At 68.7% G+C, this 19,946-nt stretch overlaps 1 protein-coding gene across 1 annotated transcript in view; it reads left to right on the forward strand.

Moving 5' to 3' along the window:
* The window catches only part of NOTCH1 (notch receptor 1), a 45,055-nt gene that overhangs the window by 20,523 nt on the left and 4,586 nt on the right, over positions 1-19,946 (forward strand). Inside the window, exons 5-31 of the mRNA XM_069477090.1 lie at positions 2,113-2,235; positions 2,808-3,041; positions 3,277-3,432; positions 3,656-3,841; positions 4,159-4,272; positions 4,965-5,078; positions 5,275-5,508; positions 5,604-5,714; positions 6,217-6,409; positions 7,097-7,242; positions 7,459-7,572; positions 9,060-9,179; positions 9,503-9,655; positions 10,301-10,529; positions 11,233-11,434; positions 12,036-12,189; positions 12,287-12,471; positions 12,974-13,106; positions 13,318-13,575; positions 13,673-13,785; positions 14,416-14,987; positions 15,164-15,592; positions 16,573-16,721; positions 17,409-17,625; positions 17,750-17,837; positions 17,907-18,072; positions 18,632-18,927. Of these exons, the coding sequence (XP_069333191.1) occupies positions 2,113-2,235; positions 2,808-3,041; positions 3,277-3,432; positions 3,656-3,841; positions 4,159-4,272; positions 4,965-5,078; positions 5,275-5,508; positions 5,604-5,714; positions 6,217-6,409; positions 7,097-7,242; positions 7,459-7,572; positions 9,060-9,179; positions 9,503-9,655; positions 10,301-10,529; positions 11,233-11,434; positions 12,036-12,189; positions 12,287-12,471; positions 12,974-13,106; positions 13,318-13,575; positions 13,673-13,785; positions 14,416-14,987; positions 15,164-15,592; positions 16,573-16,721; positions 17,409-17,625; positions 17,750-17,837; positions 17,907-18,072; positions 18,632-18,927 (5,189 nt within the window). The remainder of the gene's footprint in view (positions 1-2,112; positions 2,236-2,807; positions 3,042-3,276; positions 3,433-3,655; positions 3,842-4,158; positions 4,273-4,964; positions 5,079-5,274; positions 5,509-5,603; positions 5,715-6,216; positions 6,410-7,096; positions 7,243-7,458; positions 7,573-9,059; positions 9,180-9,502; positions 9,656-10,300; positions 10,530-11,232; positions 11,435-12,035; positions 12,190-12,286; positions 12,472-12,973; positions 13,107-13,317; positions 13,576-13,672; positions 13,786-14,415; positions 14,988-15,163; positions 15,593-16,572; positions 16,722-17,408; positions 17,626-17,749; positions 17,838-17,906; positions 18,073-18,631; positions 18,928-19,946) is intronic.

A 19,946-nucleotide genomic window follows, 5' to 3' on the forward strand; every position in this document is an offset into this window, starting at 1 on the left:
AGCACAGCACCCCCGGAGCCCCCGTCCCGGCCCTGTTGTACATACCAGCTTTTCTGCTGTGGTTCTTATTTGAGTAAATTTTGCTGCAGCTCTAAAAATAACGAGGAGGTTTGAAAACCTCCAGACTGTCAGCTGCACACCACGGCGGTTAGGCAGGAAGGGGTACGGTATTCTGGCGGGGATGGGGGTTGGGTGCTGGGGTGACCGGGGGCTGCCCCGCCCCCTTTGCCGCCCCAGGCCGGCCTGGCCCCGCTTGCAGAGGGGAAGCTGAGGCCTGCCCCGTCTGCTGAGCCAGCCCAGCCTCGGTGTGAGGACACCAGGCCGTGCGCTTCCTGCAAGTCGCGGGCGGGCGTGGCGTGGTGACGGCGGCTCCTCTCCCCACCTGCCCCAGGCACTCCCTGGCCACTGGCTCTCCGCAGGGCTGGAAGGCAGAGAGAGCCCTTGTGCTTGGCAGGGCCCTGGGCTCTAGGTTCAGACGCCGTCTTGGTAGCCGCGTGACCTCACATTCCAGCACACGGGTTGGGGGCCAAGCTGTCGCGGGGCCGTGGTGTGAGTGGCCTCACCTGTGTGAGCACACTCTGCACTCGGAGCTGCCCCTTGGGCAGGGTGGGTGAGGACCTCCCATGAGGGCCGTCGTCACTTAAATGCTCTGGGCCCTGGGCCCACTCAGAGCCACCGCCCAGGCAGGGGGACAGCTCAGGGTGTCGGGAGGTGGGCCTGTGGGGTCCACTCACCCGCCAGTGGACCCGTCTCAGAGGCCAGGATGCTGGCATTGGGTCACCCCTCTGGTGCGGGGGTGCTTGCTGCCCGGTGTGGGCTGTGGTCATTTCAGGCTGGGGGAAATGAGGGGGTGACCACCCAGGGCGCCTGCTGAAATGCCCTGGGCCGGGACACCCAGACCCAAGGTCAGACTCTCCCGGCAGCCTTGTGCCCAGGTTCCCCTGAGGGGTGCTCAGCCCCCTTGGAGTGGTCAGGGACCCCTACAGAGACACGTCTGAGGAGTCACAGGGACGCAAAGTTGGGACAGAGCCCGGAGCTCTGGGGAGGCCCTGGGCACTCTGGGAGCTTGGCAGGGCGAGGGTTGGGGTTAGGGCGCGGCTGAGCGGCAGAGGGCCGGCCAGTGGTGCCCTGCAGCATGCACGGGGCAGCCCCTAGGCCACAGGCCCCGCCCAGGACCCCACCTGCTTAGAGTGAGACCCTCTGAGGCACAGGGTCCTGTCACACCAGCAGCGGGGATGGGGTCTGGGCTCCGGGCTCCGATTTGGGGTGCTCCCCCAAACCTGTGTGCAACATACGCTGGGCTTTTCCTGGCCACCAGCTTCTGCTGCGGTGCGGCCGGTGTGCTGGGGGGTCTCAGAGACCAAACCCGCGGGTGTTCCCAGGGCAGGAGGGGTTCAAAGGCATCGCAGGCGGGGCGTTAATGAGTAACTGGCTGCAGGTTTGGCTCTTGCCAGGCGCGCCTTTCTGGGTTGATCATTGAGCCAGCGGGAGTTGAGCGGATTAATGGCTAACTGGCTGTGGCAGAGGCCTTGCCGTGGGGGCCACGCCTCGGGGGCCAGCCCTGGGCTTGGGGGAGGAGGCCTCCTCAGCTGTGGGAGAGGTGGGTGCCGGAGCTCTGCACCCCTCTGAGGCTGGGGGAGGGCCCGCTGCGTCCCGGCCCGCCAGGACCTCCCGGGTCCCACATCTTCCCATTCCCAGCTTGGGGGCCTCCCAAGCCCAGTGCCAGCCCCTCTGAGATGGGCTCTCTGCGGCTGCCCTGCCGTGCCCCACTGGGGCCGCATGGCGGGGGCCGCATCCAGTGACAAGAGCCGCTGGGAGTGAGGCCAGAGGGTTTTGCGGCAGAGCCCTCAGCCCCGCGTGCCCGAGTCCGTCTGCTCAGCTGCCTCTGCGGACTTAGTCCTCAGCGTGCACCTGTCCCTGTGGGCTCCGGGGGGTGGCCTGGTTGTGGGGACACCCAGAGCAGGGTGGGTGTCCCTGGGGAGGGCAAGCTCGTCTGTCCAGAGCAGGGGTCTGGGGTGCAGCCAGGGTTGGGAGAAGCTGGAGCCCAGTGTGGTCTGGGGGGGCTCGGAGCCGGAGGGAAGAGGCCGACCGCCCCCGGCTCCCCTGCCGCAGGCTTCACTGGCCAGAACTGCGAGGAGAATGTTGACGACTGCCCGGGGAACGGCTGCCAGAACGGGGGCGCCTGCGTGGACGGCGTGAACACCTACAACTGCCGCTGTCCGCCGGAGTGGACAGGCACGTGCCGGGGAGGCAGCCAGGGAGCAGCTGCCCACCCGCTGGGCTGCACACGCGCGGCGGGGCGGGGCGGGGAGCACCCTGAGACCCGGTTCCAGGTCAGGGTGCCAGGCTGGGGGAGCCTGGTTGGCTGAGGAGGACGTGGTGGGCAGCCACTGCCCACGGCCAGGGCCCGAGACCCCTCACTTTGCGGTCAGCACAGACTCGGGTCCGCTGATCTTCACGGCCTGTTCGCAGCCTGGGCCCAGGCAGCCTCTGTGTCAGGCACGAGGGCCCCGCTTTGAGCCGGCTGCACCACTCGGCCCCAGGCTGTTGGGCTGGATGCGGGGTTGCGGGCATGCTGTCTGGTGGGGTGGCAGGGGAGGGTGCATCACCACACAGCTGGGTGCACAGAGCAAGAGACAGGTTAGAGCCCCCAGTGCTGGGCGTACAGAGGGAGTGATGTGGATTGGCAGGGGGTGAGGAGTCAGCCCTGGAGGCTTCCTGGAGGGGGCGGCGTTGCAGCCCTGCAGCTTGGGGTACGAGCTCAGCATGGCAGCTGCCTGGGGTTGACGGTCCCGTTTCCCCCGCAGGTCAGTACTGCACAGAGGATGTGGACGAGTGCCAGCTCATGCCCAATGCCTGCCAGAACGGCGGGACCTGCCACAACACCCACGGCAGCTACAGCTGCGTGTGTGTCAATGGCTGGACCGGGGAGGACTGCAGCGAGAACATCGACGACTGCGCCAGCGCCGCCTGTTTCCACGGCGCCACCTGCCACGACCGCGTGGCCTCCTTCTACTGCGAGTGTCCCCACGGCCGCACGGGTGAGTGGGCACAGGCCCCGACGAGGGGGCCAGGTGGACCCGCATGGCCTTCTTAGACACGGGTCGGGGCCTGCGGGTCGGGAGGCCGCCACGTAGCCCTGTCTCACGGACGCTCAACGGGGCCATGGTGGGAGTCTCCTCCGGGGTGTGGAGTTGGGGTTGGACCGTGGCCGGGGGGCCCTTGCCCTGCCCAGGTGTGGGGGCAATGCCCGCTGACCACGGCCGCTCTGCGTAGGCCTGCTGTGCCACCTCAACGACGCTTGCATCAGCAACCCCTGCAACGAGGGCTCCAACTGCGACACCAACCCTGTCAACGGCAAGGCCATCTGCACCTGCCCCTCGGGGTACACGGGGCCGGCCTGCAGCCAGGACGTGGACGAGTGCTCGCTGGGTAGGGGCCGGCGCGGAAGCAGCAGGGCGGGGCACGCAGCCTGGCCCCGCGGGGGGCTGGGGTGGGAGCCCAAAGTCTGTTGGAGATAGACTCTGGCCTCACAGGGTGCCCACCACTTGGGGGGGCCGTGACCCCGCCCTGGAGGGCCCGGTCTCGGGGGAGGTGCGCTCGGGCGTTCCGGACGCCAGGGGGCCCGGAGCAACCCTCGCCCTGCTCCCGCCAGGTGCCAACCCCTGCGAGCACGCCGGCAAGTGCATCAACACGCTGGGCTCCTTCGAGTGCCAGTGTCTGCAGGGCTACACGGGCCCCCGCTGCGAGATCGACGTCAACGAGTGCATCTCGAACCCGTGCCAGAACGACGCCACCTGCTTGGACCAGATCGGGGAGTTCCAGTGCATCTGCATGCCGGGTACGCGAGGCAGAGAGCGGGCTGGGGAAACTGAGTCAGGGCTGGGCAGCCTCAGAGGGGCAGCCCCCGCCTCCATGCCTGCTGAGGCCAGGGCTTCCTTTGGGCATCTGGGGAAACCGAGGCCAGGCCCTCAGGGCCCAGCAGAGCACAGGACTGGAGCTGGGTGGGTGGACTGGCCGGGGTGCGGGGCTGGGGGCTGCAGGGGGTGGTGTGGACGGGGCCCAGTGGGCTAGAGGCAGGGCTGTGTCTGTGCCAAGTCCCCAGCTGTGCCCTGGGGGCCCGCGGCCATCCGTGCCCCTCACTGCCCGATCCCCCAGGCTACGAGGGCGTGCACTGCGAGGTCAACACGGACGAATGTGCCAGCAGCCCCTGCCTGCACAGCGGCCGCTGCCTGGACAAGATCAACGAGTTCCAGTGCGAGTGTCCCACGGGTGAGGCCCAGCTGGTGGCCGGGTCCGAGGGAGAAGTCCCGCTCCTTGGGGGGTGCCAGGCTGGAGGTGGGATGGCAGCTGCCAGGAGAGTGAGGGTTTCGCCTGGTGAGGGGCGGGGGTGTTTTCAGGCTCCTGTAAAGGGCAGCCCAGCTGGCAGAGGCCTGCCCAGGGCCAGGGACCCTCCTCCCCGCTTCTGTCTGGGAAGAGGAACACTGGGAACCCACAGGGCGTTCCCCAGGCCCCTGCAGGGCCTCGGTGGGGCTCGAGGTGGAAGGAGGCCACGTGCCCTGCCCTCCCGGCCCCCACCCTGTGGCATGCCAGCCACCAGCCACGGGAGACAGAGATCCAGGAGGGGACAGTCGAATACAGTGACCTTGGGGGGCCTGGGGGAAAAGGTGTCTCCATCTGTCCCGGGTGCCAGCGCCGACACCAGGAGCAGGGGCCATTCGCGGACTGATGCACCGTGGCCGCGGCAGCGTGGCTGGTGTGGGAGGCCCTGCTGTGGGCGGAGGGGTGCGGCCGCCGAGCCGTGCCCGTGGAGGGCGGTGGCTGCGGGCGCGGGAGCAGAGTGAGCGACAACCTGGAGTCGGCCGAGGCGCCCGGGGAGCCCAGCCCGGCCGGCTGCACACGTCTGGCGGGGGTCGCTGAGGGTCCGTGCGCTGCCACGTGTGACCGCCCCTGGCCGGCTGCAGGCTTCACCGGGCACCTGTGTCAGTACGACGTGGACGAGTGTGCGAGCACCCCGTGCAGGAACGGCGCCAAGTGCCTGGATGGACCCAACACCTACGTCTGCGTGTGCGCGGAAGGTGCGGGCTGGGCGGCGGCGGGAGGCGGCGGGAGGTGGCGAGCGTGGTGCAGCCCAGACCCAGTGGGGTGGGAGCGCCTCGCAAAAGAGACGGCCAGAGCCCGGGCAGGGACTTGGGGGTACAGGCGACCCTGGGTTGGGGATTCCTGAGGCGAGGCCGGCCTGAGACCCCCTGCGCTCCCCTCCCTGTGCTCCAGGCTACACGGGGACCCACTGTGAAGTGGACATAGATGAGTGTGACCCCGACCCCTGTCACTATGGCTCCTGCAAGGACGGCGTCGCCACCTTCACCTGCCTGTGCCGGCCCGGCTACACAGGCCACCACTGCGAGACCAATGTCAACGAGTGCTACAGCCAGCCCTGCCGCCACGGCGGCACCTGCCAGGACCGCGACAACTCCTACCTCTGCTTCTGCCTCAAGGGGACCACAGGTGGCTGGTCGGGCTGGCGGCGGGTGGGCAGGCGGGCAGGGTGGGCAGGGTGGGCGGGGAGCTGATGCCCACGCACCCCCACCCCCACCCCCCAGGACCCAACTGCGAGATCAACCTGGACGACTGCGCCAGCAGCCCCTGCGAGGCGGGCACCTGCCTAGACAAGATCGACGGCTACGAGTGCGCCTGTGACCCCGGCTACACAGGTGCGGCCCCGGGGAGGCAGCTGGCGAGGCTGTGGGCCCAGTTCAAGGTCGGTGACTGTCCCAGGGCTCCGGCCAGCGCCAGGATGGACCCCACACACCCTTGTCCCTGGTCAGAGCTGGCCTGGGCCGAGCTGGGCATGGTGTCCCGGCAGGACCTGAGCCTGGCCCTGGGGTGTGTCTCCCACCTCTGCTGCTCACCTCCGCCCTCTCCGGGCTTTGGATTCGCACCAGCTGGGGGCAGCAGCAGCCCCCAGGGCCCCTGGGAGGACGGCTTAGTGCCGGCACGTCAGCGCTGGGGACTGGCCGGCCCACGGTCCTGCGGCACATAGTTGCCTACGGGCAGTTTACGACACCTCAGAAGGACCCAGTGAGAAGGGTTATGGTCCTGGTTTAACAGCTGGGGAAACTGAGGCTCGTGTTAGTTAAGACCTGCCTACCCAAGAGCCCAGCGCCTCTCAGGGTCCGCCCTGGGTGTGTGCTGAGCGGCCCCCTCGGCCTGCAGGGAGCGTGTGCAACATAGACATCGACGAGTGTGCGGGCGACCCCTGCCACAACGGCGGCACCTGCGAGGACGGCATCAACGGCTTCACCTGCCGCTGCCCCGAGGGCTACCACGACCCCACGTGCCTGTCCGAGGTCAACGAGTGCAACAGCAACCCCTGCATCCACGGGGCCTGCCGGGACAGCCTCAACGGGTACGGGGCGGGCAGGTGTCGGGCACGTCCACCCCTTGGTGCCCAACCCTTAGAGGCTGTGCTGCCGGGAGGGCAGGCCAGGGCGGTCCCCACGCAGAGCTCGGGGCAGGCCAGGGCGGTCCCCACGCAGAGCTCGGGGCAGGCCAGGGTGGTCCCCACGCAGAGTTTGGGGCAGGCCAGGGCGGTCCCCACGCAGAGCTCGGGGCAGGCCAGGGCGGTCCCCACGCAGAGCTCGGGGCAGGCCAGCCGGCCTGGCCAGGAGGGCGGCTGCTCCCCTCGGGGCCCTCCAGCAGCTGGGACTGTGTCCCGTGTTACAGGCCCTTGCGTGATCCTTGAAGTGCGCGTTTATGTGGTCACAGCCTGGGTGGGGCCGTGTCAGTCGTCAGCGATCCCCACCTTCGCTCTGCGCAGAGGGTCAGTGTGTCCAGGGCCTCGAATCGGATGAGCCATGGAAGGCCCCGGGCTCTGGGCCCTGCGTTGCCGACACTCCACTGCCCTGGGCGCCATCCCAAACCTCACGTGACCCCTCTCGCCGCAGTTGCGGGCAAGGCGGGCACTAGTGCCCCCACTGTGAAGGACCCGGAGGGTCCGAGAGGACGGGCACCTCCGTCAGATCACGGGACGGTGCAGAGCCAGGAGTGCCCTGGCCCCAGGCCACACCTGACCTGCGGTGCCGTCCCCTTCCAGGTACAAGTGTGACTGTGACCCTGGGTGGAGCGGGGCCAACTGTGACGTCAACAACGACGAGTGTGAGTCGAACCCCTGTGTCAACGGCGGAAGCTGCAAGGACATGACCAGCGGCTACGTGTGCACCTGCCGGGAAGGCTTCAGTGGTGAGTGGGACCCGGGCTGTGTCTCGGTGGCACAGGGCGGCCCCTCGAACGGGGGAAGCTCGAGGCCCAGGATGGGGAGATGGGTCCACGTGCGATCCATGGCGTCTCCTTCCCGTGACGGGCGCTGCTGCCCGCGGGCAGGGGCTGGGGGGGCGGGGGGGCCTGCTGGCTGTGGCCGGGGTGCCGCCCGTGCTGACGGCCGACCCTGCCCTCCAGGCCCCAACTGCCAGACCAACATCAACGAGTGCGCGTCCAACCCGTGTCTGAACCAGGGCACGTGCATCGACGACGTTGCCGGCTACGAGTGCAGCTGCCTGCCGCCCTACACAGGTGCGGGCTGCCTCCGCGCTGGGGCGGGGCTGCCAGCCTGGCCGAGACGCAGGTGCCGGGCAGGACGTTTCAGTATCAGTGTGTCCCAAATGTTTCACCTGGCGAGCGGGAGACGGGGCGGGGGTGGACCTGCCAGGAGCCCGGCTGGGCGGCTGCCTTTGTGGCCTCCGTGTCCGCTCTGCTGGGGCTTCTGGGAGCCTGGCTGTCCTCCACCCCCGCCAGCCGGCCAGCCCGAGGGATTCCTTTGATGGCCGCCCTCTTTGTGTGCGGGAACAAGGAGCCCTCTGTCGGACCGAGCAGGGCGGGGACGTTTCCCTCCCTGCCCCGCCCCTGCGGCTGCCCCGGCGAAGGGGATCGCGGGAAACGGCCCCTCTGCAGAAAAGACAAATGAAAGCCCACAACCGCCAGGGCCTGGGCTCCCCTGGGAGCGGGCAGAGGGTGCTGTCCCTGGGCAGGGCCGGCCCCACGCTAGGGACGGGCCCTGGGCGTCCCGAGAGGCCCTGCCTGGCCAGGCGCCGGGGCGGGGGCCCTGCCTGTGTTCCCACGACACTGAGCTGCGGGGCTGGTGTTTTCTTGACCGGTGTTGGGACCTGGCTTTTCTCTCCGCGCCGTGCGGACACTCCCTCGCGGCCTGGCGCGGCCGCGTCCCGCTCAGACAGGCCGCTATCGGGCTGGCGGGAGGGGCGGCCTGTGCCGAGGCGCTTCCTGTCCGCGCTTCCTGCTCGCCCTCGCACAATTGTCGGAAACGCTGGCGGAGTTCCTGCCTGCCCGGTCCCCCTGGAAACCGGCAGGAGGAAAGGGCTGGAAAGTCGCAGCAGCAGGCCCGGGAGATAACGGGCGGCGGGACGATCGCGCTTCCGCGCTTCCTCGGGAGGCCGGGCCCCGCGGTAAACAGGAAGCGGCCGCTGGGGTTGCACCGGGGAAGACACCCCAGCGCACACGGTTCCCACACGCACTTTCCAGGTGCTCCGTGTTGTCCCGAAGCCCCGACGCGTAGGTGTGCTGGGGGCCGAGGCTGGCACGGGCCCCCTCAGAGCAGAGGGTCCCTGACCTGCCCCACGGTCACAGCCTGTGTGTGCTGGGCGCCAGTGACGGGCACTTGCTGCCTGGGGCCCAAGTGGGGCCAGGCCCAGGGTCCCCAGGGTGTCGTGGAGTCTCCCAGGCTGGGGCTGCCTGTCCTAGTGCAGTCCGTGTTCCCGGGCAGTGCTGGCGGGGTGAGGCCCAGGCGTGCCCTGCCGCCCACGGGGCAGTGGGGGGCCGGCCGTGGAGGGAGGCCTTGCCTGCTTGTCTTCAGTGTCGCCGTCTGCGTTCATCTCGCTGAGCCCCCAGCAGGGTCCCGGCTCGGCCTGGAGCCCACTCGGGGTCCCAGTGCGTGTTTTGTCTTCTGCGGAATGAGCTGAAAGTACCGCGGCACCGGGGCGGTCTCCGTCTGGGAGCTGCCCCGCGGCCAAGGCTCCTGGTTTCACGTGTCTCTCTCTGCCCCACAGGAGCCACCTGTGAGGTGGTCCTGGCCCCGTGTGCCCCCAGTCCCTGCAGAAACAGTGGCCAGTGCCAGGAGTCCGAGGACTACGAGAGCTTCTCCTGCATCTGCCCCGTGGGCTGGCAAGGTGAGGCCAGCCCAGGCCCGGGAGACGTCGGGATGGGGGCGTGGAAAGGGCAGGAGGGAGTGAGTTCTCCGTCTTTGGAGGTGAGCAAGTGGGTGGTGAGGAACCACTTGCCAGAGAAGCTCTAGAATCAGGACTAGACCGTGGAGCGCCCTTCACATCCTGAGTTTCTGTAACCTTAGTCCAAAGTTAGGGGGCGGAGGCTGGTCCTGGGGCCAAAGAGGCCTGCTCCTGGGGGCCGGGGGAGGCGCTGCAGGCGGCCGGCCGGCCTGGGCACGGGCCTGCAGGGTGGGGCTGCGGTGACTGGCCGGCCTCCTCCCCTGTAGGGCAGACCTGCGAGATCGACGTCAACGAGTGCGTGAAGAGCCCGTGCCAGCATGGCGCGTCCTGCCTCAACACCAATGGCAGCTACCGCTGCCACTGCCAGGCGGGCTACGCCGGGCGCAACTGCGAGACCGACGTGGACGACTGCCAGCCCAGTGAGTGGCCGGGTGGCGCTGGCTGCCTCGGAGACGCTCTCAGGCCTCCGTTTCCCGGGTGGGCACCAGGCAGGCTCAGAGCGGGGGGTGCCGGCCACCAGGGCCCGGAGAGGCCAAGGCCTCAGCTCGGTCCCCCTGCCGGTGGCCAGGAGGGAGCCCAGGCAGGTGTTGTGGGACGTGCCACGGAGGGGCTGCTGCTCTCAAGCCCCACCGCAGGCCTCGCACCCTGGCCGAGGTGCTTCCAGAAGGCTCCGGGTCAGCCGGCCCGGCACCTGCCAGCCAGGAGGCTGGGGCAGGGGCACCGAGAGCTCCAGCCTGACGCCAGTTTGGGCCGCGCCAGGTCCCCTGGGGTGCAGGACGCTCAGGGCTCCCAGCCCCGCTTCACAGAAAGCTGACGTGGGGAGAGGCTGAGGGTCTTGCCCAGTGTCACCCAGCGTGCAGGGACAAGAACTGTCACCGACCCTTGATGGGGCCATTAGGCCTGCAGAATCGTCACCTGCCTGGGGCCGGGAGCGTGCGCGGAGGAAGGACGATGGGGGCTGCCGGTGAAGGGGCTCCCCAGCGGACGCTGCCGCCTTCCCGCTTCGTCCCCCAGCAGCGTGGGTGGTGCCCACCCCTCAGGCCCACCCTCTTGTCCCCTCCCAGACCCGTGTCACAACGGTGGCTCCTGCACAGACGGTGTCAACACGGCCTTCTGCGACTGCCTGCCTGGCTTCCAGGGCACCTTCTGCGAGGAGGACATCAACGAGTGCGCCAGCAACCCCTGCCGCAACGGCGCCAACTGCACCGACTGCGTGGACAGCTACACCTGCACCTGCCCCACGGGCTTCAGCGGGATCCACTGTGAGAACAACACGCCCGACTGCACAGAGAGGTGAGTGGGGCCTCAGCGCACAGGTGGGGGCTGCGTGGCCTCCTGTGGTGCCGCCCTGGGGCCTGGCCTCGGGCAGAGGTGAAGAGGGAGAGAGGGAAACAGGCTGCAGGGGCCGCACGGTATGTGGCAACCTGGCACACCAAGCAGGTGTCCGCCCAGACCCAGTAGGCGCTCAGTGCTGGTTGAGTTGGGTCCAGATGTTGTTCATTGTATCGCAGTGTCTCTCCTAAAAGGGCCATTGTGACCTCCTGTGACTAGAACCAGGAACCTGTGTAGTTTATCCTGAAGAACTGGTGTGCCTCTTTCTGTCAGACAAAAAGAACTTTGTAACCCATCTTGTTTCCCCTTTTGCACTGGTTGCCAGGAAGCTCGGTGTTAAATGTCAGTCTTGTCCCTGGTTTCTGATGTACTTGTTTCCCACATTATCTGTACAGTTGTGGTTTTTCCCTTATTTTTACTTTAACTATTGTATACTTGTATGTGTTGTAAAGCCCTTCTCAGCATGAGTTATAAAGAGGGCAGAGAAAGGAGGTGTGATGTGGTGTGAGTCTGAGGCCCCTGGACTCCCACTGGCCTCCCTGAGGAGGCTGCTCCCAGCCTGTCCTGCTGTGAGGTCGTTTGGCCTGAGTGGAAGGGGAGAGGCTGGCATGGTGGGACCCAGCCACCCCTTCTTACCTGTGCCCTGCTGCCCACCCGCCTCCAGCTCCTGCTTCAATGGCGGCACCTGCGTGGACGGCATCAACTCCTTCACCTGCCTGTGTCCACCCGGCTTCACGGGCAGCTACTGCCAGCACGACATCAACGAGTGCGACTCACGGCCCTGCCTGCACGGCGGCACCTGCCAGGACAGCTGCGGCACGTACAAGTGCACCTGCCCCCAGGGCTACACCGGGCTCAACTGCCAGGTGAGTGGCCGGCGGCGGAGGTGCGGCAGGAGGTGGCCGAGGCGGGTGCCTGCCCGTGTGGGTCGGAGCAGCCGCCGACCGGGCCCCGTGGTGTGCCCCGGGGCTGCCGCCAGGCTCCCGAGTGCAGGGAGGGGAGAGCCGGGCTCTGCGGGTCGGGTCCTGCAGCAGCTCTGAGGAGCCTCAGTTCCGACGCCGGGCGCGTGGCGCCAGGGCAGGGACCGGGTAGCCTGGGGGGAGGTGGCTGAAGTCAGCGCTGTTGCAGAGAACAGGCACAGGCCTGGACGCTCTCACTGAGGGTTTCCCCCGAAACGTCAGTTACAAAAGGCTTCGTGAGAGTGTTTCTCTCTGCGTAGAGCCGTTCCTCTGAGAAAGGTCCCCGGTGCCCTGGATCTGTTGAGGGTCCTGAGGGAGAGCGGGACCCGGTCCCAGGCTGCCTCAGTGCAGCAGGGGCCGCCGGGGGGTCCCCGAGCCTGTTTCCACTTCTGGGGAACGGGGTTGCGCCCCCCGTGGGCGTGAGGCTCTTTGGCAGACGTGTGTCGCGAGCTCCCGGGTGGCAGCTGGCCGGTGGGGGGCTCGCCCGCTGACCCCAGGCTGTCCCCAGAACCTGGTGCGCTGGTGTGACTCGTCGCCCTGCAAGAACGGCGGCAAGTGCTGGCAGACCCACACCCTGTACCGCTGCGAGTGCCCCAGCGGCTGGACCGGCCTCTACTGCGACGTGCCCAGCGTCTCCTGCGAGGTGGCCGCGCAGCAGCGAGGTGACTGGCTGTGCCCCCGCCCGCCCGGCCCGCCCTCCTCCCGGCCCTGCCAGGCCCTCGTGGTCCCCGCCTCACCTGCCCCCGCCGGCCTCCGCAGGCGTCGACGTTGCCCACCTGTGCCGGCACGGGGGGCTCTGCGTGAACGCGGGCAACACGCACCACTGCCGCTGCCAGGCAGGCTACACGGGCAGCTACTGCGAGGACCTGGTGGACGAGTGCCTGCCCAGCCCCTGCCAGAACGGGGCCACCTGCACAGACTACCTGGGTGGCTACTCCTGCAAGGTGGGGGCCTGTCCTGGGTGGGGGTGGTGTGTGGCAGGAGTGTCACTGCACACCGGGCCCTGGAGTGGGAGCTGGCATAGCAGAGAACACAGAACCCGACAGACCTGTGTGCCTTCAGCCCCATTAAGGGAGGGCCAGGGTAATCGGGGAAGACTGCCTGGTGGAGGTGGCCTATGGGGAGCCTGAAGGAGGAAAAAATGCTGGGAAGGATGGAGTTTCCCTTTCCCAGATCGTGTCTGGGTTCAGCTGGCATCTACCCTGTGGCCCCATCCGATGGGACAGGGGCCAGACCCTCCCATACACACACGACAAGCAGTGACTCAGTGTACTGAGGTCCCGCCCACGGTCTGCTGGGCTGGGGTCCCCCTCCAGCTCTGCTAGGTGTGAGGGACACCGGGGCAGCTTGTGTGGCCCTGCCGGCCTGCACGGCGGGTAGGGGAGTGTCCTGTCTTAACCACTGGTGAGCCACGGCCCCCCCCACCTCGTTCTGTCCCCTGCGCAGTGCGTGGCCGGCTACCATGGGGTGAACTGCTCTGAGGAGATCAACGAGTGCCTGTCACACCCCTGCCAGAACGGGGGCACCTGCATCGACCTCGTCAACACCTACAAGTGTTCCTGCCCCCGGGGCACACAGGGTAAGGACTGCGACGCCGGGGTGGGGGCCGGGAGGCCGGAACCGGCGGAAATTCCGTGTTGCTGTGTGGGGCCGAGGGCGGGTGCAGCGCTGGCGGGTCAGGGGCCCAGAGGCGTCCGGTGGGAAGCGTGGGCTGCGTGGCGCTGGGGCGCGGCCTGTGCCGGGCATCCGCAGGGTCCCGGTCCTCACTGCGCTCGGGCCCGGCCCTGCAGGGGTGCACTGTGAGATCAACGTGGACGACTGCAGCCCCCCCGTGGACCCCGTGTCCCGGAGCCCGAAGTGCTTCAACAACGGCACCTGCGTGGACCAGGTGGGCGGCTACAGCTGCGCCTGCCCGCCGGGCTTCGTGGGCGAGCGCTGCGAGGGCGACGTCAACGAGTGCCTGTCCAACCCGTGCGACGCGCGCGGCACCCAGAACTGCGTGCAGCGCGTCAACGACTTCCACTGCGAGTGCCGCGCCGGCCACACTGGTGGGTGCGGCGGCCCGGGCGGGCGGGCGGGCGGGCGTGGTGGCAGGGCGAGCCCCTCACGGCCCCGCTGTCCCCGCTGTCCCCGCTGTCCCCGCAGGGCGCCGCTGCGAGTCGGTCATCAACGGCTGCAAGGGCAAGCCCTGCCAGAACGGGGGCACCTGTGCCGTGGCTGCCAACACCGCCCGCGGGTTCATCTGCCGGTGCCCTGCGGTAGGTGCCGCCGCGGGGCAGAGCGGAGAGCGCCTGGGTCTGATGGCGGCAGCCCCGCGCCCTCGCCCGGCGCAGCTCAGCCTGAGGGTCTCGGCCGCTGGGCCCGGGCGCGGCGGGGGGACGGGGGGCTGAGCCTCTGGGCCTTCGTCGTCATCGTTCCCCCGAGTCCGTTTCTGTAGTTGGGATGAATATTTTTAGAGCAGTTTTAGGTTAACAGAAAGGTTGAGCAGGGGTTGCCCTGCCCGGTTCCCCTCAGTAACGCGCCTGTTAGCGCTTGCTGCAGCGGCTCATTGCGGTTGCCGTGGACGCGCCCTCCCGGGCTCAGCCGTGGCGTTGGGATTCCGGGGGTTCGGGCTGAGGTGGTGACACGGACCCACCGCCCGTGCCGTAGGGCAGTCTCGCTGCCCCCCAGTCCCCGCGCTGCGCGTGCCCAGCCTCCCTCCAGCTCCCGCGCCCCAGCGACCCCTGGTCCTGCTGCTGTCGGGGGAGCGTGTGTTTAAGCTCTTGCTGCTGGAGAAAAGGCTGGGGGCCCCGCTCCTGGGGGAGCCCGTGGTGTGGCCGGGCCTGGCTGGGGCTGGCGTCTGGGGCGCAGCCCACCCTGACGACCCGCCCGCCTTCCCTCCCCCGCAGGGCTTCGAGGGCGCCACGTGTGAGAACGACGCGCGCACCTGCGGCAGCCTGCGCTGCCTCCATGGCGGCACGTGCGTCTCTGGCCCGAGAAGCCCCACCTGCCTGTGTCTGGGCCCCTTCACCGGCCCCGAGTGCCAGTTCCCGGCCAGCAGCCCCTGCCTGAGCGGCAACCCCTGCTACAACCAGGGCAGCTGCGAGCCCACGCCCGAGAGCCCCTTCTACCGCTGCCTGTGCCCCGCCAAGTTCAACGGGCTCCTGTGCCACATCCTGGACTACAGCTTCGGGGGCGGCGCGGGGCGCGACATCCCGCCACCGCAGATCGAGGAGGCCTGCGAGCTGCCCGAGTGCCGGGAGGACGCCGGCAACAAGGTGTGCAGCCCGCAGTGCAACAGCCACGCGTGCGGCTGGGACGGCGGCGACTGCTCGCTCAACTTCAATGACCCCTGGAAGAACTGCACGCAGGCGCTGCAGTGCTGGAAGTACTTCAGCGACGGCCGCTGCGACAGCCAGTGCAACTCGGCCGGCTGCCTGTTCGACGGCTTCGACTGCCAGCGCGCCGAGGGCCAGTGCAAGTAAGGCTGAGGGCCGCAGGGCGGGGGCGGGGGGGTGCTGTCCCCACGGCCAAGGAGGGGCCGGGAGTCGAGCCCCGGGAGGGCAGGGTGCCCCCGGCCTGGCCGGCAGGGCGGCGGTGCCGACGGCCCTGGGGAGGCGCGGCGCGGGGGAGGGCTGAGCGTGCGCCGCCCCGCAGCCCCCTGTACGACCAGTACTGCAAGGACCACTTCAGCGACGGGCACTGCGACCAGGGCTGCAACAGCGCCGAGTGCGAGTGGGACGGGCTGGACTGCGCGGAGCACGTGCCCGAGCGGCTGGCGGCCGGCACGCTGGTGGTGGTGGTGCTGATGCCGCCCGAGCAGCTGCGCAACAACTCCTTCCACTTCCTGCGCGAGCTCAGCCGCGTGCTGCACACCAACGTGGTCTTCAAACGCGACGCGCACGGCCAGCAGATGATCTTCCCCTACTACGGCCGCGAGGAGGAGCTGCGCAAACACCCCATCAAGCGCGCCGCCGAGGGCTGGGCCGCGCCCGGCACCCTGCTGGGCCAGGTGACGGCCTCGCTGCTCCCCGGCGGTGGGGGCGTGCGCCGGCGCAGGGAGCTGGACCCCATGGACATCCGCGGGTGAGTGAGCTCTCGTGCCCCCGATGCCCCCGCGCCTCCCCAGGCCTCCCCGACCCGCGCGGCCACCCCTGGGGCAGGCGCGACTCTCCTTACTCGGTGGTGAAAGAGATGGAGGTTCCCAGGGACTTGAGGGCCACACAGGTGAGGAGCAGGGACAGCTGTCCTGCCAGGTGCGTGGCCCTGTGGCACAGCCTCCCCCAGGCCACCATCCCCCTGGTGTCACTTCTGCACTCAGTAGGTGGTTTGAGATTCTGCCCTGCACCAGGTGCTGGGGGACGAGCTGATGGAGACCAGCCCTCCAGGGCTCTCGGGCTGACTATCTGCCATGGGCACCAATGTGGCGCAGTGACCGCGTCCGCCTTGTTTGGGCTGGAGAGGAGGGGGGAGGGGGTCCAGGGAGGGGGCCGTGGCTGGGCCTTGCAGACCAAGGAAGAGCTGAGTGGGGGGGCGTCCCTGGGGGGCGGGAGACCACAGGCAAGGTGAGCTCGTGGGTACAGCCATCCCTGCTCCTACGTGGTTGGCGCAGCTGGGCCACAAGAGCCAGCTTGGCTGCATCCTCCTGTGCCCTGACTCGGTGGGTTTGATGGCTGGGGCGGCCCGTGTCGAGGCTGGGTCAGAGTCCGCTGTCGGGAAGCCTGGCCCTGCCAGCAGGAGGACCCCGGCACCCGGGCAGGTCTGCGCTTCCCACGGGCCGGGATGGCTCCCGGGAGAGGACGGGGCTCCTGAGGAAAAAGGGTGTTCCCGGCACCTAAGGGAGCCAGAACGGGTGGTGGGGGCTGGGGGGGGCGCTCGGGGAGGGTCCGTGATGAGCTCCTGCTGTGTGCATGGGGCCGCGGGGGCTGCTCCCCTCGGGTGTTTGTCGCCAGACCCAGCCCCTGCCCCAGCCCGTCAGGGGCCAGAGGTGTCCCCGGAGGCAGCACGCCCGGCAGGTGGAGAAGGGAGGGCACCTCCGGTCCCAGCCCTGACCGATGTGTCCCCAGGTCCATCGTCTACCTGGAGATCGACAACCGGCAGTGCGTGCAGTCCTCCTCCCAGTGCTTCCAGAGCGCCACCGACGTGGCCGCCTTCCTGAGCGCGCTCGCCTCCCTGGGCAGCCTCAACATCCCCTACAAGATCGAGGCTGTGCAGAGTGAGTGTGGCCCAGCCGCGCCCGGCCCGCGTCGGGAAGCAGGCCTGGGAGGGGTTGTCTCCCGTCCCCCCAGGTGCTCCGGGTTTTAGTGCCGCTGCCACCCCCGGGCACGGCCTGCCATCCAGAGTTCGGGGAGTGCCTTTCTGGAATTTTCTGGACGGCACTGCCTCCCAGCCGCCGGCGAAGCTACCCAGGGGGACAAGCCCATCTACCAGAAAGTGGGAGCCTTTTTCCTGCCCACCCCTTCCCCCTGGTCTTTCTTTGTTGGGTATTATTTCAAAATCATTACAGCTTTTTTTTTTTTTTAAGAAAAAAAGAGAGAGCGAGAAGAATTGATCGGTGTCATGTGAAGTGTTGAAGTTTGTGTCTTGAAAATCCCCCTAAATCCTTTGTCTTAACAGCTCAATGCGAGTGCAGCGATTTGAAGTTGGCTAATCCTCCTCCCTTAAAGGAGAAAAAAGTAAAAGCCGTCTCCAGATAGAGGCGGCTGGTGCAGGAGAGAATTTAGCGATAGTTTGCAATTCTGATTAATCGCGTAGAAAATGACCTTATTTTGGGGGGCGGGATGGAGGAGAGCGGGTGAGCCGGCGCCCGGCCGCGGAGCCTGTCCACTGCCCCCGGCCGCCGGCCCGCCGCACCGCCACCGCCTGATGTCCCGGCGCCGGCCGCCGGCCCCTGTGCCCGCAGGTGAGACCGTGGAGCCGCCTCCGCCCTCGCAGCTGCACTTCATGTACGTGGCCGCGGCTGCCTTTGTGCTCCTCTTCTTCGTGGGCTGCGGGGTGCTGCTGTCCCGAAAGCGCCGGCGGCAGCATGGCCAGCTCTGGTTCCCCGAGGGCTTCAAGGTGTCCGAGGCCAGCAAGAAGAAGCGGCGCGAGCCCCTCGGCGAGGACTCTGTGGGCCTCAAGTGAGCGGACGCTGCCCCCGCTGCAGGGGCCGGGGGTGGGGCCGGGCCGGGCGCTCCCTGGGGGTCGGCCGGGGGCGGGGTCCCAGGAGCCCCCTCAGCCTTGCTTCCCGCCCCTTGCCCCCAGGCCCCTGAAGAACGCCTCGGACGGGGCCCTGATGGATGACAACCAGAACGAGTGGGGCGACGAGGACCTGGAGCCCAGGAAGTTCCGGGTGAGTCCCGCGGCCCCAGGCCCCGGTGCCTGCCGCAGCCCCACCTGACGTGGCTCTCTCTGCCCTCAGTTCGAGGAGCCGGTCGTTCTGCCCAACCCGGATGACCAGACGGACCACCGGCAGTGGACCCAGCAGCACCTCGACGCGGCCGACCTGCGCCTGTCGGCCATGGCCCCCACGCCACCCCAGGGCGAGGTCGACGCCGACTGCATGGACGTCAACGTCCGCGGGCCAGGTAGGGGCGCCGCCCGCCACCGCCACGCCCCCGTGGCCGGGACTCTCCAGCCAGGGTCACAAGTGTCTGGCAGCCTGGGCTTCCCCCACCCCAAAGCCCCCTGCTCCCTCGCCTAAGCCCTGGGCGGGGCGCTTGGTCCTGGGGTGCTCCCTGCTCGGGTGGGGAGGAGCCCCGAGTCAGCCGCCCTTCTGCCGACTCTGCCGGGCCGCTCTGTGGGCTCGTTCTGCCCCTGTAAGTTCATCCGTTCTCCTGAAACGGCTTTTGGGACGTCCCAGGTGTTGGTTTTCTACTGCATGTTTCTTGCGCCGCCTCCTGTCTGGGCGGGTTTTTGGTGCGGGATCTTGGCAGGACAGGAAGCAGAGCTGCCCGGTGGCCATTGCCCACCAGCGAGTTGGCAGCGGGGCTTGGCTCTGACCCTTGCGAAGTTCGGGGGGGGCCTCTGTGGCCCCCAGCGGGCGGCTGTGTGTGCAGGGCCACTGGCGCCAGCAGCGTGCCCACACAGTGGCCCCCCGAGCTCGGGCTGTGGCCTCCTGACCGAGCCCCGTGTGCCGCCCCACAGATGGCTTCACGCCGCTCATGATCGCCTCCTGCAGCGGGGGCGGGCTCGAGACGGGCAACAGCGAGGAGGAGGAGGACGCGCCGGCCGTCATCTCGGACTTCATCTACCAGGGCGCCAGCCTGCACAACCAGACGGACCGCACTGGCGAGACCGCCCTGCACCTGGCCGCCCGCTACTCGCGCTCCGATGCCGCCAAGCGCCTGCTGGAGGCCAGCGCCGACGCCAACATCCAGGACAACATGGGGCGAACCCCGCTGCATGCGGCCGTGTCCGCCGACGCACAGGGTGTTTTCCAGGTAGGCGGCGGCCGCCTGTGCGCCCGACCACAGCTCCCCGTCACCTGCCCTCCTCAGGGCCACCAGCTGGTCTGGGGCAGCAGCTGGGCTTGCGCAGCCCTGGGGACCTGACCTCCAGCACAGCTGAGGCAGGGACAGCTGGGGCCTCCACCCGGGACCTTCACACCCTGAGAGATGCACGCTGGGGAGGGCGTCGGCCCACCTGTGCCGTGGGGGTCTGGCAGGAGGCCCGAGGGACTGCGGGGCGAGGCAGGGCTCCCCACTCCCCCCCACCCGCCACAGGCTCCGGTCTCAGGGTCCCAGTCCCAGCGCTCAGCGCCGGGCGCCCTGCCCCTCCCTCGCAGCCATGGCCGCCGGTGTAGCCCGTGGCGGTGAGGAGGAGGGCTTAGGGGCCGCCGCTCGCTGCCTGCAGACCTGGTGCTCTGGCCGTGCCGGGAGCTCCTGTCAAGGGGGGATTTGGCGGTCTGGACGCCGGGGCTCCGGGCACGTCCCTGGCAGGAGCTCCCTTGGCATCAGCACTGCGGCGGGTCCCCGGGCTCCGGGCAGCCCTGGAGCAGGTTCAGATGGAGCACGAGCCTGGGGGGACAGCCCCCACGTTTCAGTTTAATAATTTCCTAAGTGATATGTTGCCGTTCTGCAGAAATAAGAAATTGAGATTAGCCAGAAAAGGGAAATCAAAACGAGCCCCAGGGGCAGGCCCTGCGTCTGCCGTGCGCCTCCCCAGACGGCCTCTGCGCACGTGACGGTGCGAATTCCCGGGGCTTTGCGAGCATCGGGCCAGCGCTGCACATCAGTTGGCGGCGGCTTTTTTCACCCCGCAGCAGAGACCACCCTCCGGCCCGAGGCCACGCCCCGGCCGTGTGTGAGGGGCTGCCCGCCGTCCTCCCGGCCCGGGCAGCGCAGCGGAGCTCGGCGGCTCTGAGCGGCTGTAGCCGAGTGCCAGGGTTCCTGTGCTGGCCGCGCCCTCCCCCCGTGGCTGGGCAGCGACCCAAGCCCCGTTTTGGAAGTAGTCATGGAAG

This window comes from Eulemur rufifrons, chromosome 7, assembly GCF_041146395.1.
Source record: "Eulemur rufifrons isolate Redbay chromosome 7, OSU_ERuf_1, whole genome shotgun sequence".
NCBI lineage: Eukaryota > Metazoa > Chordata > Mammalia > Primates > Lemuridae > Eulemur > Eulemur rufifrons.